The 20,439-nt window shown below is 38.0% G+C and overlaps 1 protein-coding gene across 5 annotated transcripts in view; it reads left to right on the plus strand.

Annotated features, from left to right (window-relative positions):
- The window catches only part of VGLL3 (vestigial like family member 3), a 45,572-nt gene that overhangs the window by 21,381 nt on the left and 3,752 nt on the right, over positions 1-20,439 (plus strand). For 4 of the 5 annotated variants that reach the window (XM_058731707.1, XM_058731706.1, XM_058731709.1 and 1 more), the window contains exon 3: positions 1,495-2,025. In XM_058731707.1, coding sequence (XP_058587690.1) covers positions 1,495-2,025 — 531 coding nt within the window. Of the gene's footprint in view, positions 1-1,494; positions 2,026-9,575; positions 9,692-20,439 lie in introns of all 5 variants that reach the window. The other variant, XR_009262247.1, reaches the window with a different exon arrangement.

Here is a 20,439-nt window from a genome sequence, read left to right on the forward strand (position 1 = left end):
TGGAGGTATGGATGTTTGCAGTCACAGATCTGACTGTATCATTCCCTAGATTAAAACCCTCCAAAGCTCACTGGCACCTTCTCAGGACAGCACCCACATTCATTACGTAGCTTGCAAGGCCATACCCATTTGGGTCTTTCTTGGACCCAGTCTGACTTTTTAGTCTAATTTTTTTGCTACCTTCTACCCACAGAATTCTTGTTCCCCATATGCTACTTTGTGTGTGTGTGTGTGTGTGTGTGTGTGTGTGTGTGTGTTCGGGTCTGTGCAATTTTTGGCCTTTTCTTCATGTACTTTTTTGCCTAAACCACTCTTCCCTACCTTTTCACAAAGCTAGCCCTCCCCACCTTTCCAATTGATCTTTTCTTAGGCTGCTTCTGTGCTTCCCCTTATGAGAGCCCTACCAGGTCACACATTGCATATGTTTATTTATTTATATGTCCCCTGCTCGATTGTGATTAAGAATGATGTCTCTTTGCTCATCCCTGACCTCTCTCTATTTGGTACATAGTAGGTCATCTATAAATAAGTTAGGATGATTGATTGGAGAAATTTAACTGAAGACAACAGTTGGGGAGGGTTTTCCCTCTTTATTTATCTCTAAGTGCTATTTTTTTATATCCCCCCCCCCCAAACCCTTCCTCAAATCTATTGTCCCTGCTTGAATCTCCTCCAATCATGATTTCCACAGAACGATGACCAAATTCTAGATGTTCATGTTATGGTTGCAATTGTGCCCTCTTGTGGCACAGTTATGAACAGTGCCAGCCACTGGGGCAGGCTACCTGTCTTCAAAGCCCAGTCTCCTGCTTGCTAGCTGTGAAGTCTTAGGCTTCTTCCCTGCCTCAATTTCCATATCTCTAAAATGGGGATAATAACAGTAACTCATAGGGTTGGAGTGAGGCTCCAATAAGATCATCCATGAAAAGCCCCTGGACTAGGATTGGGCTTTTGGTCACTGTCATTAAATATTAGCAACTGTTATCTTCTTGAAGGAAGATGAGTGTTGGTGAGCATAATTAAGTGTGATCTTCCATTTATCACTTTCAGCCTTAAAATGTTCAGTTCGAGTGAAAATTATATTTGCATTTGTAAGAAGTTTGGTAAACATCATCATTTCCAACCACCTGAATCACACCTGTGGCATAAGCTTTCTTTACCTGCGACACATGTACCTGCGACCTCTGCTCAGACCTGGTGGCAGCGATCTGCCCAGTAGGAAATGAAGCTTTCGAATCTCATACTTGCAAACTTCAGCATAGGCTGTGACTGCATAAGCTAAGCAAACAACGGGTGGGGGGGGCACTCATTCAGCACCTTGAACCGTGTGCACTGACTTGGTATGGGATCTCAGAGGCCTACCTGGTATCAATTTACCTCTGTGTGCGGAGAAAAGAGTGCATGGTAATTAGCCTGCCTGTAAAATGTTGGACAAGTAGAGGCAAGTCTATCCTAGAACTGAATCTTATGTAAATAATTTTTCTGTCTTCTCAGACAGCTCAGCTCTCTCAAGCCAGCGGAATAGTTTCCCGACTTCCTTTTGGACCAGCTCTTACCAGCCCCCACCTGCACCCTGCTTGGGGGGTGTTCATCCTGACTTCCAGGTCACTGCACCCCCTGGCACCTTTACTGCGGCCGACCCCAGCCCCTGGCCAGGACACGGCCTGCATCAGACTGGCCCAGCCCCTCCCCCGCCCGCATCCGAGTCCTGGCACTATCCTTTGGCATCTCAGGTGAGCCCATCCTACAGCCACATGCATGATGTGTACATGCGGCACCACCACCCCCACGCCCACATGCACCACCGCCACCACCACCACCACCACCACCACCCTTCTGCTGGCTCTGCCCTGGATCCGTCCTATGGGCCCCTGCTGATGCCATCAGTGCGTGCAGCCAGGATTCCTGCTCCCCAGTGTGACATCACAAAGACAGACCCGACTACAGTCACCACTGCTACCTCAGCGTGGGCCGGAGCCTTTCACGGAACCATGGACTTAGTGCCAAGTGTGGGGTTTGAAACAGGTGAGCTGGAGAATCTCTTCCTGTCTAAAAAAAAGAAGGGAAAGCAAGGAAACAAGTATAAAAATATGGAGGACGTTTTGTGAATGCTGTGCAGTATTTTTCTCTTCTGTGTAATGTTAAGCTTTGCAGATATGTTTATGGAGCTAACTACTTTGCAGTAATCTCTCCACTCCTGCAGGAACCGGTATGACTGGCCTGAGAGAGGTCTCCGAACTTTTCTCCCATTTCTTAAACTAGTGATCTTCCTTTGAACTGAAATCTCTCATACCCTATGTTTACAAAGAGTTTAGCACATTCTGTAAGTCTCCCCTGTCTCTGTGCTCCATACCATGTGGAATGCCTAATAGAATTCAGAGAGTGTGCTTTGGTGACTTTTCCTTCTGTCCTTTTTGTCAGGCCTTATGATTTGTAGAACAAACTGCCTTCTGGATTATAACCCATGGAATATAATCATGGTCTTTTGAAAAGAGTTAGGGAACATATTTTAAAGGAATGGATTTCCCTTCCTTCCTTTGCCTTCTCCTCTTCCTCCTCCCTCTCTTTCTCTCTCTCTGTTTTAAATAACACGGGACTTAAAAGACTGCTATAAAGTTTATATTCAACAGATTTCAATAAATTTGCTAAGGAACATTTAGCTCCTCTCTGGAATTCACTAGTTCTTAAGGAAGTGTGTGAAGTTTGGTCTTAGTTTTTAGACCAGATGACTCATATTAATAGTATTAATAGTTCTGAGTTCACAAAAATCACAGGTATCAGAGGCTAAAAATACAAACCAAGTCATTGATTGCATCCCCAGAGTTTACATCCCAAAGTCACCCACCTCCACCTCCAGTGCCAGGTGCTTGTCCTAGACTGTCCAGACATTTAAAGGAACTCACTCTTTTCTTAGTTTTTCTAGTTTTTCTTCTATTCTTAGTGTGCAAGATCTTTCACCTGAATGCTGATTCCCAGCAGAGAAGTCCCCAGAGTAATAAATGCTTACCATCAAGTTGCATTCACCCTGACATAAGTGAACATTCTTATCTTGGTTAAGTGGTTCTCTCTGGTGAGCTTTCGAGTGTTGGTCATTGCTTAAACACACCTAGTTCAGCTTCTTATTAAGTCCCTGGGTCCAAGCAGCTTTTCTTTTCTTTTTTTATTTTAGAGAAAGAGGGAGTGTGTGCAAGTGGGGAAGGGGGCAGAGGGAGAGAGAAAGAATCTTTTTTTGTTTAATTTTTTTAATGTTTATTTACTTTTGAAGAGACAGATGAGCATGAGCAGGGGAGGGACAGAGAGAGAGGGAGACACAGAATCGGAAGCAGGCTCCAGGCTCCGTGCTGGGCTGTTAGTACAGAGTCTGATGCAGGGCTCAAACTCACCAGTGGTGAGATCATAACCTGAGCCAAAGTGGGATGCTTAACCTACTGAGCCACCCAGGCACCCTAAGAGAGACAGGGAGAGAGGGAGATGGAGAGAGAGAGAGAGAGAGAAAGAGAGAGAGAGAGAGAGAGAGAGAGAGAGAGAGAGAGAGAGAGAGAATCTTAAGTAGGCCCTGCGCTGAGCATGGAGCCCTATGCAGAGCTCAGTCTGATCCCACAACCCTGGGATCATGACCTGAACTGAAACCAAGAGTCAGACAGTCAACCACCTGAGCCACCCAGGCACCCCTCAAGTGGCTTTTCTAAAAAAGTATCAGGAGACTTGATTCTCTCTCTCTAGGAGAAGAGAATATGGTGGGGCTAATCACCACATACTTTCTTTCTTTGCCACATACTAACAGAATGAAGGCAGCTCTTAAGTGACTTGATGCATGGGGCCAGGTCTGATTAGAGTCCCAGTCTGGTAACTGCCATCACGGTCAGCCAGTCTGTGGAGGCTCTTCTCTATCTCATTTCTGGGATACTGTGTGGCCAAAGCTAACAGTGCTCTTCAAAGGCATAGAATCTTAGTAAGTCTGGGCTGCTGTAACAGAATACCATATACTGGGTGGCTCAAACAGCAAACATTTACTTCTCATAGTTCTGAAGGCTGATAAGTCTGAGATCAAGGTGTCAACTCATTCAGTGTCTGGTGAGGGCCTGTATCCTGGTTCATAGACACTATCTTCTCAGTGTGTCCTCACATGGTAGAAGAGACAAGGGAATTCTCTGAGATCTCATTTATAAGGACACTAATCCCATTAAAGAAGGCTCTGCCTTCATGACAAAATCACTTCCCTAAAAATGTCCGCCTCCTCATACCATCACTTGGGGGTTAGGATGTAACATATGAACTTTGGGAGGGTCACAAACATTCAGGCTATATACCATCCTCTCTGTGCATTCCATAACATAAAGGGGAAAGTGGACGTGATTGCCTGTTGCTCTGTTTCTAATTCTCTGTCACCTGTTACCTACTTTTGCTTATTTTTGGTATGAGCTTTATTCACCTACTCATTGTTCAGAATTTTGACTTGAAACAGTCTCCTTAGGATGAAAAGTCATGCTATCTTTTGGAAGTGAAGGAGAGAGTATTTTTATTTTTTTCTGAAAAACCTACAGCAGACCCATTTGGGTATAATATATAATAGTTCTTAGTACTTACTGGGTTGTGAATTAACATTTATTGAATACCTACTTTATAAGGTCTTGTCAGAGGCACTTTATTTGTGTTGTTGCTTTTAATTCTTTTTTTTTTTTAATTTTTTTTTTTAACGTTTATTTATTTTTGAGACAGAGAGAGACACAGCATGAACAGGGAGGGGCAGAGAGAGAGGGAGACACAGAATCAGAAGCAGGCTCCAGGCTCTGAGCCATCAGCCCAGAGCCCGACGCGGGGCTCGAACTCACGGACCATGATATCGTGACCTGAGCTGAAGTCGGACGCTTAACCGACTGAGCCACCCAGGCGCCCCTTTAATTCTTAAACTAAATCTTAGTTGGTAGTTCCCAGATTTATTAATAATAAGGAAACAAGGCTTAGTTTTCCTATTTGAAAACTGCTTTTTAAGTCTAAAATGTTCAACCTAGATTTAAACTAAAACCTTCCCCAAATCTAAGGAGTTGCTGCAGTAGCATCTCTGTAAATATAGGTAAATTAGATTATTAAGTAAGACTGTTAAGTCAGACTGTTAATAGTTACTAATGAGAAATGAAGATTTACCTATTGGAAGTACATAGTGCTATTCTTTTCAGTGTGGTTTAGGATAATGTTCATGGTTCATATCTGTCCCATAGTTTTGAAAACAAAGGCAAAGGAATAAAGCCGATAAAGATCACATCATTGGTATAACTGTTGACAAATTGGAGATCCTCAATTAGGTTTATTTCCACAATTGGACTTCTAGTATCCTCACCAAAGTTTCGATTCTGGGAGGTAGAATCCTAGGAAAAGTAGACTTCAGAGAAGATTCCCTTAGACCTACCTCTTCATTGTCACATAGTTTTAAGCCTCATTACTCTGAAAAGAGACTGGTAGCTGCTCAGATTTGCTTTGAAAAGCATAGTCTGTGGCATGAAGCTGGGTGATTGCCCTGCAAAGGACAGTGGCAGGAAGGGCACGCACCTGTCTACATGGATGTTGGCCCAGAAAATGAGGTGGTAGGAGGGGCTGAGCTATGTGTACTCACTGTATTCGCCTAAACTCAGGAGTCATAGCAAATATCACATCTGTCTTCCTTTGGGAAGAGTTATAGAGGAGTGTTTTAGGTCAGTTTCCCCGAGAAACAGACTCTAAGATGCAGATTTGATTGGAGACAATTTGTGTGGTAGTGTTCTCAGGAATGCACCTCTGTGCAATGAGCGAGTTGGGCAAGAGAAATCTCGCTGTGATTAAATTCAGCGAGACTTAGTGGGTTGTGTAAGGAGCTCTGGAGTTGGGGTGATACTTTTTAATTGCACTACCTTAAGTTGAAGTGAATGGGCTTTTATACAACTACATTGACTAGTTATTGGATGTGTTTGTCTCTGAAAAGGGGACATGACTTTAGGCAAGGTGGCTTTGTTCTACTGAAGGCAATTCCCCAGTCTCAACATGGAATGGGGAGGGATCTGATGGCCCACAACAGTATCCAGTGCAGGGGGACAAGTACAGGAGGTAGCTACCTTTCCACTTTTCTAACACTTAAAAAGAACATATGTTTCCATGTGATAGGTCCAAGCTAAGAAGATAAGACAATTGAAAAGAATGCAAAGTGGGTCCCTCTAAAGTTGATTGGACCAGGTAGCCCAAAGGAGTGACTTAGCTCAGAACTCAGCATCAATGCTGGGTGGCTACTAAGAAGTTGGGGGAAGAACTTGTATTCAGGTGAGACAGGTATGAAACTTCTTGAAATGCTGGTACCCAGGCCACCAAAATGGAGGTCATTTTCACATTCTATTAGGAGGGAAATAAATTAATACCACTATTTTGAGAGCAATTTGGTGAAGGATATGACATTTTCATCAGGGGAAAGGTTTGATAATTTCAGGTGCATTTTTATTTTGCAGCCATTTAAAGAAATTAAGGAAATCTGGAATGTTGAAAATGACATAATGTTTAGAGACAAATATTAGAGTATCATGTATGGTATAATCCAAGAGTCTGCAAAACTTTTCTATAGAAGGCCTGATACAAATATTCAATGCTTTGCAGGGTCATACTATGTCTGTTACTACTCAACTCTGTCTTGATAGTGTAGAAGCAGCCACAGACTTACTTAGATAAAGGAAGATGGCTGTGTCCCAATAAAACTTCATTGATGGACACTGAAATTTGAATTTTATGTGTCATGAAATGCTTTTCATGTATAGTGAAATGCTACTCTTCTTTTTTTTAATTCCCTTCTTTCTCCAAAATGTAAACGTATAAATCCCATTTTCCATTCTTAGCTCATGGGCTACATAGGTAACACACAGTGAGACTGATTTGGCCCATGGGCTATAGTTTGCTGACCTCTAGTATAGTTCCATGTGTATAGTTTTTATCCGTCTGCACCCACACATATGCATATGTGTACCTCCATTCCCTAAATAAAAATTATCTGGAAGTATATATCACAACTTTTAATGGTCATTGGTTCTGGTAATTAGTGTGTGGCCTGAGCTTTGAAGCCAGACTGCCTGGTTTTATAAGCAGAGCTCCATCACTTAATTAGCTACAGGACTTTATGCAAAGTACTGAACCTCCTTGGTGCCTCAACTTATCTTTAAAAGTTGCTTCATTGGGCTGTTTTGAGGATTAAATGAATTAATGAACTAAAACATTTACAAATGTGCTCTATAATAGGTACTGTATACATTTTAGCTATACAAGAGAAGGTGATCAGAGACTCACATTTTGTAGCTTTAAAAAAATTATTGACGGGGTGCCTGGCTGGCTCAGCCAGTGGAGCGTGTGACTCTTGGTCTCAGGGTTGAGTTTGAGCCCCATTTGGGTGTAGAGACTACTTAAAAAGTAAAATCTTAAAAAAAAAAACATATTATTGAGCTGTATTTCACATATCATACACTTTACCATTTGAAAGTACAATTTAATGGTTTTAGTATGTTCATGATGTTGTGAAGCCATCCCCACTATCTAAATCCAGAACATTTCCATCACCTCAACAAAAAATATGTATATCTCAGGGATATAAAATATATCCCCAACATATATTCTTTCTTCCCCTTATGCCCGGGCAACCACTAATCTACTTTCTGCCTCCATGGATTTTTCTAGTTTGGACATTTCATATAAATGGAATCATGTGGTATGTGGCCTTTTGTGTCTGCCTTCTTTCACTTAACCTGTGTTTTCTAGATTCATTTGTGTAGCACAAATCAGAAGTTCATTTCCTTTTTAGGAGTAGATGTTATTCCATTGTATAGATATAGCACATTTGGTTTATTCTTCGCTCGTTGGTTTGTTTCTACTTTTTGAATAATATGACTCATGCTGCTACGAACACTCACATACCAGTTTTTGTGTGAACGGATAGTCTCAGTTCTCTTAGGTATGTACCGAGGGGTGAAATTATGGGGTTGAGAGAACTTCACTTTTTATTTTACATATTTCTGTATTTCTTGGTTTTATCTTATTGTGATACAACATGTTATTTGGTATGTACATATAAATAAAAGGATATATCTCTATGCTCAGATGGATATATAACCATGCTCAGATTGTTTTATGATGATATTAAGTAAATTCTTTTCTAGTATTCACCTTCCAGTAGCCAGCGCCATACAATTCATTTCACTGAAGTGGTGTCATTCGCATTTCCTGTTATTGCCAATAATTGACTTAATGTAAAATATACAATGTAAGGCATTCCAGCCAATTTGAATTAATTTTTCAAGTAAAGTTTTGCTCATGAGGCCTTTTTACTGAAATACAAAGTTGACTTTATTTATACGTTCCACTTCATCCACTAGATTTAAATTTACCAAAAGGAGCAAGTGTCATGTTTGTGGTATGACTTCTTCTCTATAAACACAAGCTGCTCATGGCTTGAGATTGTTTTCATCTGCAGATCCACATATTTATTTTTCTTAGGATCCCTCATGTTATTTTAGCTACAATTTTGTTACAAATTTATTTTTTTACTTTGAGGAATGCCATAATAACTCAATATAAAATATACATAAACAGCGTTTTGCTAAAATACATTTAAGTAGCCTAACAAAATAAAACAACAATTCTGTGCTGTAACACAGATTTGGGAAATCTGGCTTTAAAAGGGAATTAATATGTGTTGATGTGTCTTCTGGCTTCTTAAAAAATGTGTCATGTAAAGCATTAGCCATACATTTGTGCAAGTAATAGATGTGATGAGGAGATCATGATACGATTCTGCCCCAAACTATGATTATAGCCAGATATTTAACGGTGTCTGGTTTATCTCTCACTAATGAGCATATCTTCAGATATCAAGTGAAATCAAGATTATGTATTATAGGATGGGACATTGGCTCTTGCAAGACAGAAAAACAAACTACAAAGGCTACTAATTCTAAAAACAAGTTTCTGGTTACAGGCTGTGATATTTTCCATAAGCACAAGAAGCTATATTTCTAGTATTCTCTCAGATGTTAGAGAAACTGAATTATTTCTGAAAATACTTTAATAATAATGGCTTTGATAAACCTGTAAGGAAAGTGACTCTGTCAAGGACTCTGGAAAAAATTCTTTGAGAATTTAAATTTTGATAACAGATAGGGAGCAATGGGTACCAATGGGAAAGTTAGGAATATACAAATGTCCTTTTTATCTATTTTTTTTCTTTCCATGGACACTTGGTGTCTGATAATATTATAAAAGAATCAGCATATTCTTTTATTTTTTTCATTGTATAAGTTCTGTGTACTACAGTTTTTTTAAAAATTAGGTTTAATTTGAATCTTCTAATCTGAATATTTTGTGAAAGGACCTCATTCACAAATGGCAAAAATTATATCTTAAAGCAATTTAAGTTATTACTGCTCAAGATTGTTATACAGTGATCCCTTTGAAATAGACTAGTCAAATGACTGGTTGTTAAGACAATGATGGTCAGTCTTGTTCAATACTGTGTGGATGCTTTACATTGAAATCCGTTAGTAGAAGCCTACATATCTTTGTTTTATCAAATACAGGAAATAAAAGGCAAGATGAAAAGTAGCTAGAGAACTAGAGCAGCAAATGGAGAGGCAGTTTATCTCCATGAAAGAGAGATGGACATCAAGTTACCACTTGCTTTGCTGTTCATCCTGTAAGTTTGCCACCTCTCTAGATCCCATCTCAAGACCTGTGCTTTCTTGTAAGTGGTCTGGTGCTGAGAAGCCTGGGCAAATAAGATTGTGATTGCATGAAAGTCCTCAAAATAACCATGCTAAACTATTTTAACATCCCCTTGTAAAATGTTGCCAAATTTTGAATTTCACTGGGGATATCAAAGGGTTAACATCATGGAGCTTTATATCCATTGCCCTTTTGGAAATTATTTATCTAAAAATAGACAATTAAAAAAAAAGACTATAGGAAACCAGTAGTTACCAACTCTGTGCATTTGGATATTTACTTGATATCATAATGCTCCAATTCCAGGCTTTACAATAAGACAGAAATGTGGTAAGCTTGGGCAGCAGTCAACAGGAAGCTTCAGTAATAATTGACAGGATAGTATGATTTATATAAAATATTAAATCACTAAAGTAATTTTTATTCTAGAGAAGAGGGGGCATCAAAGTAACATATATGGTGGTACTCAACTAAAAACAATTTCCTTCTTTTCCTCTTCATGTCTTCTCATGGAGCATATATATGCTAAATTCTGAAAGCTATGGGGTTAATGATTCATTGCAGCCTTTCCTGATATTATTAGTAATTTTTATAAGTGATGAAGAAATTAGGAAATTTGCTTTAATGGTGTTTTATTTTTTAAATATTTTTTTAATGTTTTATTTATTTTTGACAGAGAGAGAGGGAGAGAGACAGAGCATGAGTGGGGGAGGGGCAGAGAGAGAGGGAGACACAGAATCCAAAGCAGGCTCCAGACTCTGAGCTGTCAGCACAGAGACCAACGCAGGGCTCGAACTCACAGACCGCGAGATCATGACCTGAGCTGAAGTCAGACGCTCAACCAACTGAGCCACCCAGGCACCCCAACTTTAATGGTGTTTTAAAATAGAATAGGCACAGAACCTTACTTCTAATCATATGATTTCAGCAGGTAGACATATTAAATGGAATATTATATAGAAGCCAGCCCATAGGATTATGTGATTTGTCATTGGCAATTGTGCTATTCAATAAAGATTTATAGATTTCTGGATACTTATCTTGAAGGCATTACCTCAATTAGGATAGTTAAGATGTCACAAAGCAATAGTTGCAGATTAAAAAAAATATGTGGGGATGTTTTTTGAACTAATACTTTTCTCTGGACTTTTAAAAGTTTATTATGATTTGGTAATAATAAAGACTCTAGTACTTAACAACCAACTGCTTAACGCTTTCTGCAAACTTTTTTCTTTGGCATAAGTCATAATGCTATTTTCCACTGAGAGAAAAAAAAAAACCATCAAAGGTATGTTAAAATATTTACACACTCTTGAATGGTGTTAGTTGTATAGGGCACATGTCCAGAATGACAATTTCGTGACCAGAAGGGTAATGGAAACCATCTTTGAGATGCATGCAAAATGCCAGGAGATCCTAGCCAGAGAGTGAGATCTGCATGAAAAGTAACTGGATGGTGAATCAGAGGGAGAAATGCATTCCAGAACACTGCTGTAAGTTTCAAGTATGCATGGCTGGATTCTGTAGAGCCTTAATGAATTTCCCCTGCTCTCCCAGAGCCATGTAGATCTTGCCCATGCTGTCTTCTGGGCCTTCATCCATAGAATGGTTCCATAATGTCACAATGCCCGAAGCATGGGGATTTTGTCTCATGGATCTTCCTCCTACTTTATAGAACAAGTGCAGGAGCCTTCTGAGAAGATTCCAAATGTTTCAGGATCATTTACATAATAATACAAATAATGGTGTGTGTGTGTGTGTGTGTGTGTGTGTGTGTGTGTGTGTGTGAGTGAAAGAGAAAGAGTCAAGGGTAGATGAGAGATATTGATCTTATTAATAATTTACTTGCACCCCTAATCACTTAGGGGATCATAACAATAATGGTCAATACAGAGAACGAGAACTTTAATCTTCACAGAGATGTAGAGATGTGTATGAGAAAAGCAGAGGACCAAAAAAGAAATTCCAAGACACATGTCACCACTTAGCTGTATTGTGTTGAACAAGTTTCATAATCTGTATGTTCCTCCTCTCCCTTAGATTGAAAATGGAGATAATACTTCCTACTGTGCTGTCCCTGGGAGATTCCAATGAACTATTGCACATGGTTGTGTTTTCTAGTTGGTACACTTGAGGGAGAACTAAAGCTCTCATTATTCTTATTAAATACATACATGCGTGTAAAACAGAAAAAGGAAATCACACTGGAGATGTGAGACATCATGAATAATTGAGATGCAAGCCTTGAATGCCTCTGTCACTTCCTGACTTTATCTGCCTTAATTTGTTTCTGTTCTTGAAGAATAGCTGTGGTATTTGCTGGAGCTAAATTTCCTAATACTGTTGTTCGCTGCTATTTGCCATATGATGAAAACTGGGTGCTTTTGTATTGGTTGGGCAGATAATTGGAGAGATGTGATAAAGAATCAAGAAGAGGGGCACCTGGGTGGCTCAGTCGGTTAAGTGTCCGACTTCATCTCAGGTCCTGATCTCACAGTTTGTGAGTTCGAGCCCCACATCAGGCTCTGTGCTAATGGCTCAGAGCCTGGAGCCTGCTTCAGAATCTGTGTCTCCTTCTCTCTCTGGCCCTCCCCCAACCTGTGCTCTGTCTCTCTCTGTCTCTCAAAAATAAATAAATGTAAAAAATAAAAATAAATTAAAAAAAAGAATCAAGAAGAAAGAATTTGAAAGAGTATCAGGATGTGCATCTCCAAGACATTTTTAAACATAGTTTTTTTTTTTTCTTTTTTCTGTTTAAAACACTCTGCCATGTAGGATGAGAGGACACCAAAAAATAGATCCTATCCCCTTGGGTTTAAGTACTGTTGAGATATTTATCCTCATCACTCATATAGATGAAAAGGAAATTTTATGTGTAGAATGAGACAGACCAAGTATAATTAGACTCACCAAAACTCCATTAATACATGCTAATCTTTAAAAGCTGTGTGCTAAAAATTGATTCATTTTCCATTCCAGTATTAATTTTGTCAGCAAGTTTCTATGTATTGCTGTATAAATTGGGTAGCATCTCTTGCTTTCTGAAATATTTTCCTAAAAACTGAAAGCAAAATTAGGCAATGACATCATTTTTTGACTGTTGTCTTAAAGGAGCCTTCATCAACTAGCTATGATTAGGAGTTGGATACTCTTTCAATCTACACCATATCTTCCCAAGGGAAACTTAGGTGCTCATCTGACAGGGGAGCTATAGAGGTTGAAAAAACTCCCAGGATAATCTAGTGTGACTCTGAATGGAGAAGATGGAGAATCACTCAAAACATTAAAAGTCCTTTTTCAGGGTCAGTGTATTTGTATTGTGAGTTATCTTTTCACTAATGCTTTACTGTTTCTCATATCACCTATAGGGGTACATATAAAAGAAACAGCTCAAATGAAGAAATCTGTTTCAGAACTTGTTCTCAGAGTTTCACATCAGTTTTCAAATAGGCTGCAAAGACTGTATTCAAAAATTCTATATGGCCTATGGAATTTACAGATTCTTTTTATTCCCTTCCAGGCTGTCCAACTCTTTTCTTATTGTTCTATTTATCAACAGTATAAGGTTTCACAAACATTTGTCTGTAGCCAACATGTTGTGAATTCCTTGGCAAAAATATGACCAAGGAAAGTCTTAGGAGAGACTGCACTTAAGAGGCAAAATGTGTTTAGAAATAGCCTGATATATTACGTTATTTACCTTCATAATTTTTGTCAAGTATAAAGCATGTGTTACAATGCTTATTTTCATGTTTGCTTTGCATGAGCAATATCAGGCAGTGTTTATTATCTTCATAATCTTTGAAGGCCTATTTATGTTTGCTTGGATTGGACAGTCTTTTCTGGAAAATGTCAGAACAAGCTTGTGTTTATATCACATATAAGTGAGATGAAAAATTATTGATGTCAATGTAGAATTGATTGATATGCAACATATCTTATTCTTACCAAATATTTTCCAATATGTTTTGCTTTAATGGAGAGATTGATTATGTAAATCAAATAGGCATAAAAATACATTGGTATTTCTGTAGTTCTCAAGTAATTTTTTAATTTTTGCAGTCTTTAAATAACTCCTAATCCTAGGTACAGGGTTTTCTGTGTTGGTGTTGTGTCCCTAATTATGTTTTTATGGGTAAGCAATGGATCCAGATTAGCTCTTCCTCTGGTTGGATTATCTATTTTCTGGATCATAAAGCTGTCACTGCATAACCTAGAAACCTCTTTAAAGATGCATGTTTGGCTGCATTTGTTATCCAACAGATGTCTGGATAGTTAGAATCTCTAGAGTATTATAACTTGTGGTTTCAGTTACGATAAGTGATCCAAGCATTTTTTGGTCTTGCTCCTCTCTAGTTCTGGGAGAAAATCTGTAGAAGAAATTACAAAGCGTATTCCATTTCACTATTCCCCACTCTGCTTTTCCTTTATTCTTTGTCTCTTGTCTTCAAAGTGTGTGTGTGTGTGTGTGTGTGTGTGTGTGTGTGTGTGTGTGTGTGTGTTTATATCTGCTTTTGGAATTGGTGAGCTGTGTCTATTACATATTGCATCTCCTAGTTGGTTTCTCGCCTAAGTTTCTCTCACCTGGTTTCTCTCACCTAAGAGGTTACCAAATTCATATTCAAATTTGGCACTTAGTAAATTGCCACTGTGATGGAAAACTACCTAATTCTGTAATTTATATTTTATATCTGTCCACAAGGTCAATTTTAAAATGACTGGTTCAGACACGAAAGACCATATCCTGATGGTTTCAGTACTTGCCAAGTTTCCTTCCAGCTGGACATTTTAACCTACACAAGTCTGAGGAAGTGGATGTCACTAAAGGCAAAGGCTGGAGATTCTGTGCACAAAAGAGTTGGTGGTTTTTGGAGGGAAGGAGGTTTTGAGAGGGCAGCCAGGCTAGCGGGGCTTGCAGTCTGGGTCTGGGAAAACAGGGTGGTGGAAAACACCTGGGCACTGAACTGCTTGTCAACCTGCAATGATTGCCTCCGGTGTGCAGGTGCTGTGTTTCTTACAAAAACGCAGTAAATTATGGTCTGCGAGGTTCCGTGGGTTTTATGTTTCTACTCCTCTTTTGAATCTGAACTTAAAGATATTTTGGCAAGTTTAGACAGTTTTCACCTCATTGTTTCTGACAGTACTACTACATGGAAATTTTTAAGTCAGTTCTAAATGTGTCTTGAAAAAACATCTTTATGCACAGAAAAACAACCCTCTGCTAATAAATTATTTCACTACCATAGTTAAGTATCTTTTACCATTGTTTTCGTGTGCAAGGGTTGTAATAATAAGATAATTGTAATTCACGTGTCATAATGAATTTAATCTTTGGTCTGGTTCAAGAATGTATTTTGCTTGTGATGACTTTAAGAAGAATTATTGTCCAACATTGAAGTACTAACTATGAAGATATTTAGTGCTCATCAAACTGGCAAAAATATTTGTAAAATATGAGAAAAATAATTCTTATATACATACAATACAAAAAGCATTTAGAAATAAATACACTGCTTTCTTAAATGCATAGAAAGTTGGCTAAAGACAAAACGCAGAGAAAAGAATGCTATATTTACATAATGTTTACCTTCACTAATATGAAAAGAAATGCAAATTAGATACTTTTAATCTGTAATAATGATAATTAGTAGTAAAAAATAATGTGAATATTGGTACAAACTTGCTGAAATATTTAGCACCCACAATGAAATATGTAAGTGTATATATATATGCTTAGGTTCAACAAATTATCTACACATATTTTTAGGAATTTATCTTATCTACCAAATGATCACGTAACAAGTATATTTGTACACATGTCTGTGTATCCAAATGTTGTACATCTATAGAGAATTGGGTAATTTATATTACAGGGTAGAATGAATATTATAAATCCCTCCAGAGGGGTTAATCTACATATACTGACATGGAATGGTTTTCCAAGATAATATTGCTAGTGAAATAAGCATGTTTTAGCACAGTATAAATAGTGATGTGAGTATGTATATACATCCAAAGTGTACTTGGTGAATTTTTTTGGTTACAAGGGATATTATGTAGAACTTACACTTTCTAAATACTCTGCAACTTAGCATTAAACAAGAAATCTGTGATGTTTTGAAATTTGAAAAGAGGAGGTTTTTGAAAAGAAAGAAGGGAGGTTTTTATGTGGTTAAACATGATCTAAATATTTACCTGAAATGAAATTACAGTTCCTGAGTTGGATGGCTCCAACTCTTATTTTTCCCCCCACTTTGTGTTTCCCGTACTTAGTGTTGAGGTGCTATCTCCACGTAGATCTTACTTAGAAATTCTTAACTAGCATTTAAAATGATTGCCCTGGGGCTCAGACAAACAAATGCAGTTGTATGATCATTACCAGTGATAATGTTATAAAGTAGGAGAAGATAGTAGGACTGTCTCTCGCATCGGTTTGTGATCGTTTGTCACTGTGTCAGTGTTACATGTCAAGTTGTTGCTAAAGGTTGGATATTTTGGTACAGTATCCAACACAAGATATATTTATATTTGTATGTATAATAAATATGACTTATCTTTATTAAAGCAGGGATAAAGCAGGGGATTCATTTTTTTTTTTTTATGTAGGAATAAGCTACCAGCTTCTTTTAGTCTAATGGCAAGAATTCTGATCCAAAAGAGTATCTAGACTCTTAGTACCTGTGAAATGAAAAGTTTATTTTTATGCATCTAAGCATTTCTTGACTTTCAGGTCATAAAACATTCTACCCACACTTCCAGGTTTTACATTCCTATTTTTCGTCTTCTCTTTTTATCAGGATCATGTTCCCCAGTATATGGTTACCACATTACATCTTATCTATAGCAATAAAATTAATTGGAAGCATGTTCAACTTACTTAAGAGCTATAGTAAATGGTGTTGGCAAGTGATTGTGCTTTCTTAGAAGTAGGACATGCTTTCATAGTGGATATGACTCTGACAATCAAACATTCCCTAAAACTCAGGTGTGCTGGAGTGTAGCTTTTCAGTAACTTAATTGATTATTCATTTCTACCCAATAGCAGAAAACCTAACCTAATTAATTCTGAGTATTCTTAGTCTAATGATATCTCTGCTGCTCTCAGTTTATTGCAATGTCCAATTTAGAGTTGACACCTCCTCTCAGATTCTTTCCTCACCCTCTCCCTGAGTTTGCCTCTGTATTCCTAGAGTCAGTTGTTTCACAAAAACTGTCAATTAAGAGGTTGCTGATTGCTGCTTGGTTTTGTCATTTCCTTCCTATCCTGGCCTGTGTTTCCAAACATACTCCCTCCCCCTACTCTGTTTCTCAGGGCATTCTCTGTACAGTCCCCCCCCCCCGCCCCCCCGCCCAACTACGTAATGACCTATTTAAGTCCAGTTCATCTCCTAGTCATTGTGATTCTTCCAAAATTCTCAGTTAGGGTTGCTTGGGCCATGTCTTCTGCTGCGGGGTACCCATATCATAGCTATCGGATATACTGGGGTCACATGGAAACTTTAGGATCTTTTCACAAGACACCCAGGAGTTGAGGGAAACTAGAGAGGGGGGAGTCTCCAGGCTTTTGCCCTTAGACACACCTTGTTGCTATCTATACTTTCTTATTCCTGGAGTCTGTTGTAAGACGTGAGCCTCTGAAGCTGTTGCCTCCCAAAAACCTCAGCTAGAAAGTGAGAAAATGAGTTATGATGCCTTGTTATATAATCAAATACTTCAGATTTTAAAGGGAGATTCTATTACAATCTTTCTTCCTTGACCAAGACTTCTCTCCTGCTTCTAATTATTCTACACTTCTTTTCTGTGTTCATATTTCCTTTGCTGTCTTAAGTCTGGATTTTTTTTTTCCTTTTTTCCTTTTCTTTTGGTGGTCAGGTGTTAGTGGTGTTGGAACTGAATTGAGGAGTTGGATCTGTGGGCTTGCATTTCCATTCAGGCTTTTTTCCTAACTGAATCCCAGATTCTCAAACTCTGAAACCAACAATTTAATGTATTTGTTCTCTGGTCCCATTTCTGAAAACCACCGAATGACCACCCTGTGTTTTCAGTGTTCACACTGGGGAAGGTTTCTTTTAGTTATGGGGGGGGGGGGGGGGGAGGGGGAGGAGGTTATATATCAAAAAAACCATATCAGTTAATGTGGAATATCCTGTTACACAATTGAAGTAGTCTTCATCTGAAGTGTATAGTAAACTGTGTAATCAGTTACTGCATCTTAGGAAAAACATTGAAGATTTATAGTTTAAAAAGATTACTAGCAGAGCTGTATTGTTAACTGCTATTGATTCTATTAAATCAGAGTATTTTTAAACAGTGCAAAAAGAAATATAAAACTTTATTATTTTTTCCTCATATTGCTTTAAAGAAAGGATTTTGACTTGCAGAGTTGTGGTATAGGCTAGTGGCATAGTCTATGACAAATATAATCCATATGGGGAGAGACATATACATTGTGACTAAGAAAGACCTTAGACTCTTGACATCAGACCACCTTGTTTTAAATCCTAGCTCTACCATTTAATAGTTTCATAATTTCTCCTAATCTCAATTTTCTCATTCATTAAATAAATATTGTAGCATAGTTGAGAGCATTAAATGAGATATTTCATGTAAAGTACTTCACACAGTGCCTGTCATATTCAGCCCGAAGAAGATGTTCACTGACATTTTTATTATGTTTATTTTCCCCCCTACTAAAAATGTCACAGACTAAACAATAAAATTAAAACTGAGTTACTGGTATCAAGAAGAAAAACATGGGTGATTTCAGGCAGCCAGTGGAGAGATTTCAGGATGTGTTATGAACCAATATCCCATAGATTCGAGTTAGGAAAGTGAGAGGCAAAACAAGCCTGAATAGAAGCAAAATTACAGCAGAGTAGATTTCGTGTTCTGGTAAGAAGTTGGGGAAACCCCAAATGTATGTAGATCACATAAGGGTTCTGGAGACCACATAAGGATAATACGTTAATGATTTTGTCCCCTTTAACTCTTGTTGAGAAAACTAAATGCACTAGCTGACTCTTAAATATCCTGATCTATCTTCATCAATTGTCTAAGAAGAAAAATCATAGCACCACTTCTCTGTCTGTTGCAACTTATTAGTAGTAGGGTCTTTTGTTTGTGGTTGTTCACTTTCTTGTGTTTTACTTATGCTTATTGTTGAATGTTATGGATATTTTCAAAATACCTGGTAGTTAAAACAAAGGTCTGATTTAATGTACCATAACCAAGAAGAGGCTAAACCATAGGGACCACATCAGATATTTAATACATTTTAGGTCACAGATGAATTGACTTTTTTAAGGTTTGCATTAGAGTAATACAAAGACTTGGAAACAAAAGAATTGAAGAGATGAAGTTTTAATATGAGAAAATATCCTCTGTTATTCTGGTTGGAAAATGCAGAGCTATGTTAAGTAATGCAATACTTGTCCACAGAAAAAGACAAACATGATTTTGAAGGACTCATGTGTCTTTGCAAAGCAAACTAGGGATTGCCTTTGTTTAAGACAAAAAAAGACACTGAAACCGCTTGATGATTCCAACACTATTCATGACTTGCCGTGCTGACATTCTATAGATTGATGGAGTCTTCAAGTGTGGAAATACTGAGTCATACAGAAGATGAGACGTTTCAATAATGAAAAAAATATTTATGCAGTCAGCAGATTGTCAGTTAAGGTGGTTTAGATTATAAGAGTCACCAAACAGAGACTGTGTCAGGTTGCAAATTATTCCGACCACAAGATCATTTGAAAACAAGTAAAGCAAATTTAGAGTGAATTGGTGTACTCCAAAGTCCTTTTCTTTCTTCCCCCCTTCTCTTTCTCCTCTTTTTTTTTTTTTTTGAAAGGAAAACTATTGACTCTCTATCTAAAAATAATACTAGTCACATGAGAAAAAAAAAATTAAGATGGAACTAACCTTTTTTCAGCCAGTGTTGCTTTTTCCCCAGTATGCAAGTGCTGTAGAATTTAGATAGTGACTTGTGGTTCTCTGAGGTGCTTCTTTGACTTTTTCTGTTTGTTCTCCCTTTATGTAGTATTTTTTGTAGATTGTCTTAATGTCTGCCATCACTGACTGTTTTGTAATGGCACTCACTGTTTTGTGAAATTCTTTGACAAATTGGAGGGACAAGAAGTGAAATCACTGCAGCTATTTTAGTAACAATTATAACTTAGAACCATACTGGCTCATTTAACCGTTCAATGTCTACAACCAGCCCAGACTTAACACAATTTTAGATCAAGGATCAAGAAAAAATCCTGTGATCTGAGCACTCTCCCAGCGGCAGTGCTGTTGCATTTCCACCCGCTTAGTCCATAGCCTTCCTTTATGTTTTGGTATTTGGTTTTAAACAACTTAAGAGCAATCAGTTCCCTGTCTTATTCTTCCAAATGATTATGCCAAAAATAAAGGAAACTGAGGTAAGTGACTTCAAATGGGTATAAGCTGAAGGTGCTATGCTAATTGCCCATATCAGAAATTAGTCACCTGAGTCCATTAGAACGAAATCAGTCACGTTTTCTGTTTCTTGTTTGATAGACTTCTTCCTACTCATTTTAGTTTTCAGTTGGAAGCTATACATGTTCGCTTATTTTCCTTTTGTTACTACTTTTAGAAACTTATCTGTAAATCATATTTTCTTGCTATGAAGTATAGATTTTTATAAGCCACGTTAAATATTTTCTGGAGAAAAAATAAGTAAACTTATAAAAC

The sequence above is a fragment of the Neofelis nebulosa genome, chromosome 5, assembly GCF_028018385.1.
Source record: "Neofelis nebulosa isolate mNeoNeb1 chromosome 5, mNeoNeb1.pri, whole genome shotgun sequence".
NCBI lineage: Eukaryota > Metazoa > Chordata > Mammalia > Carnivora > Felidae > Neofelis > Neofelis nebulosa.